Source organism: Echinops telfairi, unplaced genomic scaffold (assembly GCF_000313985.2).
Source record: "Echinops telfairi isolate 266 unplaced genomic scaffold, ASM31398v2 ScPeMD7_7469;HRSCAF=8507_1, whole genome shotgun sequence".
Classification (NCBI taxonomy): Eukaryota; Metazoa; Chordata; class Mammalia; order Afrosoricida; family Tenrecidae; genus Echinops; species Echinops telfairi.
The window spans coordinates 5,458,621-5,467,895 of record NW_022111373.1 but is presented as its reverse complement, the minus strand read 5'-3'; the positions used below and the strand labels follow the sequence as shown (position 1 = coordinate 5,467,895).

The 9,275-nt window shown below is 37.3% G+C and overlaps 1 protein-coding gene and 1 non-coding gene across 3 annotated transcripts in view; one reads left to right on the top strand and one right to left on the bottom strand.

The window, feature by feature from the left end:
- Positions 1-3,742, top strand: part of SEC24A (SEC24 homolog A, COPII coat complex component) — a 102,184-nt gene extending 98,442 nt beyond the window's left edge. For both annotated transcript variants that reach the window (XM_045285075.1, XM_004696619.2), the window contains 2 exons: positions 31-134; positions 548-3,742. In XM_045285075.1, the coding sequence (XP_045141010.1) occupies positions 31-134; positions 548-662 (219 nt within the window). In that variant the 3' untranslated portion in view covers positions 663-3,742. The remainder of the gene's footprint in view (positions 1-30; positions 135-547) is intronic.
- Positions 3,743-8,794: 5,052 nt separating this feature from the next.
- On the bottom strand, positions 8,795-8,920 carry LOC115873923. Its single transcript, XR_004048692.1, has one exon. It is a non-coding gene; the product is annotated as a U6atac minor spliceosomal RNA (small nuclear RNA).
- Between the last annotated feature and the right edge of the window lie 355 nt (positions 8,921-9,275).

Genomic DNA, 9,275 nt, shown 5'->3' with positions numbered 1-9,275 from the left:
AATTGGATATTCTTGTTTTTCATTTAACAGACTGATCTTCCAGAACTTAATACACCAGAATCTGCCAGAACAATAGCTTTCATCTCTTGGCTTAGAGAACAAAGACCATTTTTCCCAATACTATATGTAATAAGGTAGGTTGGAGTTTTCATTTCCCAGTAGTTTATCCTGGAAAAGGACCTGTTTGGAATTAAATATATATGAGAATTATTGCTTAAGTAAACTCTTTAAAAATGAAAAAGATTCTTCTAATAGAAAGTACTAAATTTTGCTTTATACACAAGTATTGAATTTCCTCAGATTTTAATGAACTTGTTGGTAAAAAGCTTAACTAATTCTAATTCCACTCTGAACTTTTACCTCCTATGTAACATAAAGTTATCATTATCTCCCAGGTATTCTCAGAGAAAACATGAGAAAGTAGTAGCTATTTGTGTGTTATATGTTATGATTGTTATCAGAGTATATCAAAAGCTTCATGACAAACCTTTGTTTTAATTACTAACTTATCTAATGTATATAAATATTTTTACCTTTTATTCCTAAGGGATGAGAGTCCAATGAAGGCAACTTTCCTTCAATACATGGTAGAAGACAGAACAGAGTCTGCATTATCGTATTATGAATTCCTTTTGCATATACAACAACAAGTAAATAAATGAGCAAATGAAGAAATTTGATGGAGCATATGAGAATCTGGAACATCTTCCTTTTCTATTAGGCTTTTGAACTAATGTGATGATTAACCCTTTTCTGACCTGTGGGACATATATTGTCCACCAGCTTTTTCAGCCTCTCAGGTTTTTTGGGAAGCTGCTATCCCAATTGTAGTACATGCTGCCGCCTTGTGGGCACTGGTAAAACTGCGTGCATCTGAAGAAACTGTCTTCCCCCATCGGTCCTATCACCAGAGTCCCTTTGGGATGTACATGTCCCGCATCACTGTATCAGAATCCCTATTACCGCAACAACACAAAGAAGTTTTCCCTTTGATTTCAGCATACTGAAAACACATGGTCTCAACAATAATTCAAAGTAGAAAATAATTTGGTCATGAAAAGGTTAAGATATTCTCACGGTGACTTCAACAAACTATAGCAAATAAAAGACCACAGCAGAGAATGAAACATGCAACCCCAAATACTGTATTCTTCAACTCAGAATATATCTACATATTATTAGATCCATTTTTCTTTTGTTGCCAATTATGTTTTCATTGTTATGAATTGAAATAAGATGAGACAGTATTGCAGAGGCAAAGAACTTTTTTAATAAAGGCTTCTGTGTTCAAAATACATATTTGTCATTTTTTTAATTTCTGAATTTTTTGCTGCTACATTTTAAACCTCACAAGACTAAGTGTTGCAGAGAAGTTATAAATCTATTGAAAATGATCTTTTAAAAAACTTTAGAAAAGAATAAATTGTAAAAAAACTATATTTCCCCCATACCTATTTTTTCTTTTTTTTAAGGAAGGAAAAGGATCATGTTTTCTAAAACAAGAGTGAACTAACAAGCTTAAGAAGAATATGAATACATTCAAGCTTTAAAATACATCAGTATTCCCTGTACTTGAACAAAGTGACTACAGTCAGTAGTAAAAGCTGAGTGGTTTTCTCATCTGCCTCAGATTGCTTAGAGACTCTGTTGTACTCTGCAGTGAAAGACTCAGAGCTGTCTTCATAGGCATCCTGGAACTGGGCAGTGATAGACAGGGAGATGGGAAACTAATTATCCCGATTCATTAGGTGGGCATTGTTTGGTATATTTCTGCCCTGTGATGTATAATAAAAGTGTTATTTTGATGAAATGAAGATGATTGAAAGAAATGGAAGGTTTCTTAAATGCTGTCTCAAATGCATCAGTACCATTTTTCTAAGGAATTTAATAATCAAATTGGAATTTGCTCCTAAGAAATGTTTACTCTTGGATGGAGAAACCTATAAAAGCATGAATGCTGCTATTTGATTTGGTGGCTATTAAAGTCAAACAGACCTGAAGTTATGAAAGAAACTTGATTTCTGAACAGCTCAAGAGGCTGCGCTTTTGATTCAGCAAGGAGAATATTATAGTCAGAACTTTTAAGCAAATTTTGTTTATGAATATGTAAATTATGTATCTGTATATTTAAAATGGTGTGATCTAGTGTCTTCAGGAAATTTGGCTCCATTTTCACAGATTCTGTTTGGTATGAACTTCTTAAAGTAAAAGACCTTCATGTATATAACTGGATGAAAAAAATTGTTTTACTGGGTCAGAAAATGTTTACAATCTTGGTCTCACATGATTACCAATGAAATAGTAACTTTCAGGTTCATTTCAATCTGAGCAAACTTCAACTGAAGTTTTTGGGATAGTAAAGAAGGTCCTTCGAGAACATCCCACCACCACTGGTGGATCAAGAATAACTGTGTTTTATAAGCATATCATCTCCATGAAGCAGTGTTAATGTTTGTTTTCAGTTTATACATTGTGCATTAAATGACAAGGTTTCTTTTATTAAGAAGCAAATTTCAAATGGTAACAAATTAAATTTCTATTTTCCCCTTTTAAAGAAACTGAAAGTCACTATTATGCACTGATGTTTCTTAAAATAACAAATTATCTTATTAATGTGAATTTTAAATGTTGGTATTCATAAGTCCTTAACAGTAAAGGATCTTCCAGAAGAAAAATTCATGCTTCTAGGGACAGTAATCTTTCTTGTGCCTCACTACATCCCTTCATGGGTCGACTCTTGTAATTACCATAAGCTTTGTCAGCATACTTCACAAACTTACTTTAAAGTTTATTTTAAATATTGCATAACATGTGCAATCAAAATAATTTTGTAACAACCAGTTCATTTAAAAAGTCTTTACCTTTACAATAATTTTCTCTTCATCTCCAGATTATGAGGGAATGAGGGAATGAAAGAACCTTTTAGGGATATTGATATTAAAGCAATTATTTTTTTCACAATATTGAATGTGGGGTTTTTTTGTTTGATTTTCTTTTGAGGGACAGGGGCAGTGGGGCACTAGCTCCTGTCTCTTCTTGTATTACTTTTTTGATGTAAAGTAACTAATATTTACAATATGCCATATTTTTTTTATTATAGTTGTAAATTATCATGAAAGGTCCTTGAATTTTCTACAGATCTACAACTACTAAAGTAACAGACAAGGGCAATCTTGGTATTTAAATCTGAGCATGACAGTTCTACCATAAAAAGTACTCTATTTTTCTAATTTCTAAGATTTTTAAAGTAACATTTCTGTACGTCTGACATACTAATATCCATCCAAGCAGTACTATTTAGTTTGCATATACTTTATTTGTTTTTAATTTAATATAATGTATTGAGTCTAGTAGACTGTTTTGCAATAATTAGAAAAGATTTATTTCTTCTAATCAAAGATGCATAACAGCTATTATCTAGGGGACCACCAAATGTGATTTTAAGATTTTGTTAACTATTACCAATATAATCCTTATATAGAAATTTTAATTTTGTAAAGTAGTGTATAATATTGTAACATTCAATTCTTGTTCTCAAATTCAAATGTATTGATTTTCAATGTGTTGTGTTCAATCTTGCATCTCTAAAATGTGAAGAGACAAGATTTGTCCCCCTTTTTACTGTTTGTAATTTTCACTGTTTTCTTCCTGTTAAAGAGTCATTTGTAACCCATGCAAATAATCATTTGATCTGTGCTAACTTATTGATTTGGCTATCAATAAAGTTAATTGAAAGAGATTACATACAATGACTAGTTATTTAAAGTGATAACACTAGTTTGCCAACCCCAACTTCATTGTACATCAAGTTAAGTCAGTTGCAGGCAGTTCTTTAAATCTCCTAAGTACATGCCTGGGAGGTCATAAACACTCATTCCTCGGGGGAGGGGAAAAATGAGGACCTAATGTCGGGGGTTTAAGTGGAGAGAAAATGTTTTGAGAATGATGTACAAATGCGCTTTACACAATTGATGTGTGTATGGATTGCGGTAACAGTTGTATGAGCCCCTAATAAAATGCTTAAAAACAAAACAAAACACTCATTCCTCAAGGGTATCAGGTTTTAAATCTAGATTGGAAATTATTTTTTTCTCAGTATTTTAAAGATTTTTCTCTTTTGGACTCGTTATTTATCAGAAGGTAACCACAGTTAGTTGAATTGTTCATTTGTAGAGAGTCTCTGTGTATTTTAACATTCTTCTCTTATTCTTAATGTGCTATAGTTATTACTACTCTGGGTTTTATATACTTTTTATTCAGGATATCCTTTAATTAATTCAAAAATTATTCTCTAATTTCAATCCTGGGAATTTTTCGGCTGTTTTCCTTTACACATATTTCCTGCCATTCCTTTAAGGAGTGGCATGAATTTAAGAAGTGGGTCATGAAGTGGGCTGCCAATGAAAGGGTCAGCGAATTTGAAACCACCAGTCAGTCACACCACAGAAGAAAGGGGAAGGCTCTCTGCTCGCGCAGAGGTTTACAGTCTCAGAAACCCACAGGGCAGTTCTGTGTCCTATAGGGTTGTTATGAGTTAGAATTGACTGAATGGCAGTGAGTTTGGTTTTCTTGTTTGCCGTTCTATTTTCAACCTCCAGGATTCCTATTAAATATGTTTTCACTACTTCCTTTAAAAAAAATTATATATATGTCCAGTTTAATAATCATTTTATTGGGGACTCCTACAGCTCTTATCACAAACCATACATGCATTCATGTGTCAAGCACATTTGTACATTTGTTGTCATCGTCATTCTCAAAACTTTTGCTTTCTACTTGAGCCCTTGGTATCAGCTCATTTTCCCCCATCCCTCCTCTACCGTCCCTCCCTCATGAACCCCTGATAATTTATAAATTATTATTTTTTCATGTCTCACACTGACCGATGTCTCCCTTCACCCACTTTTCTGTTGTCCATCCCCCAGGGAGGGGGTTATATGTAGATCATTGTGATCAGTTCCTCCTTTCTCCTTCCCCTTCCCCTCCTGGTATCGCTACTCTCATTATTGGTCCTGAGGGGTTTAAAAAAAAAAGTCCTGGATTCCCTGTGTTTCCAGCTCTATCTGTGCCAGTGGACATTCTCTGGTGTAGCCGGAGTTGTAAGGTAGAATTGGGATCATGATAGTGGGGGACAGGGGAGGGAAGCATTAAAGAACTAGAAGAAAGCTGTGCTATACTGCACCCTGACTGGCTTGTCTCCCAGCGACCCTTCTGTAAGTGGATGTCCAGTTGCCTTTGGGTCTCCACTCTGCACTACCTCTCATTCGCATCGATATGATTTTTTGTTCTTTGATGCCTGATATCTGATCCTACTGACACCTCGTGATCAAATGGGTATAGTATTAATTTAGAGAATGGTGAGGGGGGGGCAGCCCCCACCAATAGTCCTGGGTTCAATAATGCACAATTGTATGATTGAGATGTATATATTATATTAAAGTCATCGAGAGCATGAGAGGTAGAGGAGAGATATTACAATAATGCAGTCAGACACATTACATAGTAGCATTGCTCACCTCAGCCCTGCCTGGTGGTCCACGTGGAGAGAGGGAGAAGGGAAGGAGAACAAGGGAGAGAGGAGAGGGGAGCCCAGCGAGTGAGGCCAGAGCGAGATCTATTGCTAACCCAGGCTTATATACCTTTTGGGGGCGTGCCAGCCCACTAATTACAGGTAAAGACACAGGAAGGGGTTGCACCATAGGCTACACAGTAATGAGGGGGTGGTCTAGGGACATACACACAATAGGAAGAGGAGGGATTGGGGTATACATGTGACAAGATGGGTGGATCCTAGATTTAGGATGGCAGCTTAACTTTGAACTGTTCCTTCGGTCTCCATAGGAAACATTATCAGTAGGGTGCAAACTCCTCCTACAGGAGCCTGTCCTTTGTCCCTAGCAGCAGGGAGCAGGGCCCTCTGCAGTTTGGCAACTAATGGCCCTCAGGGGAGATGCCTGCTAGCATCTACCTCCCCCCACACATGGGCTGGTGTGCTTCTTCCATGTGGGCTTTGTTGCTTCTCAACTAGATGGCCGCTTGTTTATCTTCAAGCCTTTAAGACCCCAGATGCTCTATCTTTTGGTAGTCGGGCACCATCAGCTTTCTTCACCACATTTGCTTATGTACCCACTTTGTTTTTAGTGATCATGTTGGGAAGGTGAGCATCATGGAATGCCAGTTTAATGGAACAAAGTGTTCTTGCATTGAGGGAATACTTGAGTAGAGGCCCAATGTCTTTCTGCTACTTTAATACTAAACCTATAAATATATGCACATAGATCTATTTCCCCATTGTCATATATAAATATATGTACATGCCTGTATTTAGACCTCTATAAATGCCCTTTGCCTCCTAGTTCTTTCCTCTATTTCCTTTTACTTTCCTCTTGTCCCACTATCATGCTCAGCCTTCATTTAACATTTTTATACAACCTGTTCCAGGCCTTTGGTTACAGTTTTCACAATGTATCAGCATTCTCATTTTGTTTGTTGTCTTCCTTATTCTAGCTTCTCCTCCCTTCCCTTCTCATTTTAAAGACCCAGCTGCTACTTACCAAACTAGGGTATGGAACAGTATGAACTATGTTCTTGTCAGGCCAATTGACCAAATTGTCTCAGGATGTGATGGGCCTGAGACTTTTAATCCAGCAATCCAGCCCCACAAGGATGTCTAGCAAGTCTCCATAACTGTTCCCCCAATGTGCTTTATTGTATGGGTACTGTATCTGCAGCACACATAAACATGTATATACATATGCACACAAATACCCATATATACATGTGTTCACATGTGCCTTAACATATGTTTACATATCTACTTAATGTAATAACCACTAGCTTTTTTGGTTATAATTACTCTTTGTAAAATTGTATGTTATAGCATTTACCAAAGTCAGCCCAGTTTTTGCATACTTTTTAAAAGTTTTATTAGCACTTCATCCACATCATACAATTCAATCATATCAAGAAGAGTTGTACAATCATCACCACATTCAATTCTAGAATATTTTCTTCTTCCTTGTACTCATTGTTATTCATGTAATTTTTTTTCTACTTGTGGCAAAAATATACACAAAACATTCTCCAATTCAGTCCCATTGACTATACTCTTCATGTTGTACAACCATTATTGATAACCTTTTCCAAATTATTTCACCACCATTAGCATAAGCTCAATGTCCTCTGAGCAACAACTCTTTCTCCTTCACCCATGGTCACCATTGGGCATTTGGCTTCTTTCTGTTTTGTTTTTTCTCATTAGTTTTCTTGATACAGTACTCACATATCAGGCACTTCCACGGTTATGTCGCTTTTAAACTGATGTGCATAGACATCACCCGGACTTCCTGTTGTCTTCATTTCGTTGGACAGACTTCACTCCTACTAGGTATCATCTTTCCAGTCACCAAAATGACAATTGTCTTCTCTCGGAAAGGAGCCCTGGCAGCGGAGTGGGTTACCCACAGGTCAGCATTTTGGATCCACCAGCCACTTCCTTTGGAGAAAGATGTCCTTTCTGCTCCTGTAAATAAAGTCCTGGGAACCCATACTCCGTCCTGTTGGGTGGCTATGAGTCAGAGTCGACTCAATGGCAGGAAGTTACTATCTAGAAAGCCAGTCCCTTCCCATTGCTCCCTCCCTGGTAACAATCAAAGAATGTTGGTTTCTGTATGTATACTCAGCTTTTTATAAAGGTGCAACCATACAGTATTTCTCATTTTGGGATTGACCTATTTCACTTAGCATAATATCTTCTAGATTCATCCATGTCATGAGGTGTTCATGCACCCCTTATTCTTTGTAGCTTCATAGTATTCCATTGTTTCTATGTACCACCCTTTAACTGTTCATCTGGTGATGAAGAGCTAGTTTCACCTTTTTGCTATTGTGAATCATGCTGCAGTGACTATAGGTGTACATATGTCTGTGAGACATGTGTATAATTAAGAAAGATAAGAGATAAGATAAAGAGACAGGACAGGTGAGGGCGTAGGGGACTCCTGCAGCTCTAGACACTCCAGGGCCCAGAACTTTATTTGAGGCAGGTTTATAGACAGTTCTTGTCACCGATCCTGCAGTCTGTGACAAGTTCTCACACAAATGGATTGTTGACCATTTCTCTGGAGGCAATCAAGCAAGAGTATCTTTAGCCAATGAGTATGGTCTGGAGGGGGATATAAAAACACCTGTAGAACGCTGTGTTTCAGCCATTTACCAAGGAACGGGAGAGAAAGCATTTACTTTATCTTAGTTGAAGATGAGACTTTTCAGAGTCAGAGTTCCCTGGGAAGAACTGACAGCTTCTTCCCACGGCCTATTAAATCATGAATTATGTCGACACTCCTGTCTTACTTGAGAAAGGAAATGAGTTGCAGACCGTCCTATAATGTACTCGGTCACTCAGAAGCCTGGGAATTCCAAACAACAGAGCATATCTGAAGACAACCTGTTCCCACAGATGTCTATTTATGTCATTATTGCATCTCTAGGATATAGTCTTAGGAGTGGAATTGCTGGATCATAGGTTTTTTTTCTAGCTTTTTAAAAAAACTCATTGCCATTGAGTTGATTTCTGACTCAGAGTGACTCTATAGCACGTTAGACCTGCCCTTGTAGGTTTCTGAGAATGTAACGCTATATAGAATTAGATAGCCTTATGTGTCTCCATTGGGGTAGCTGGTGGTTTCGAACTGCTGACCTTGCAATTAGCAGCCCAACAACTATCCACGAAGCCACAAGAGCTCCTAAAAAAGATAGAAGGGTGTCATCCTGCCGTTGCAGTGGTAAGAGAAAAAAATATATATGGTTAGATGTCACAAAGAAGGTGGCAAGGCTTTAACCATATGTGTGCTGTAAGGCCCGAGGGCCTCTTCCATCCTTGTCGAGAGGAATGCTAACCCCCTTCTCTATCATACAGCACATCTGCTGGAGCTTTCTGAGGAACTGTCACATTGTTTTCCACAGTGACTGTACTATTCCATAATCCCACCGTGTCTAAGATGTTCAGCCCCTCTGTAAACTCGCCGGCATTGTTGTTTTACGTTTTTTTTATCAATGCAGTTTCAGTCTGCGTTTTGTTTGTTTAAATAGGTTTGTTTAGATGTTCTTCTTCTATTGGTGTTAGTTTAAGGACAATAGTGTGTTTCTAGAAATGTGTCCATTTCTCACAGGATTTTAAACTTTTTGAGGTACAAGAATACAATTTCCAAGCATCTCTTTATTTTTAGTGTATTGCGTCCATCTATTCATTAGCTGAAAGGTAGCTCCTGAGAGTG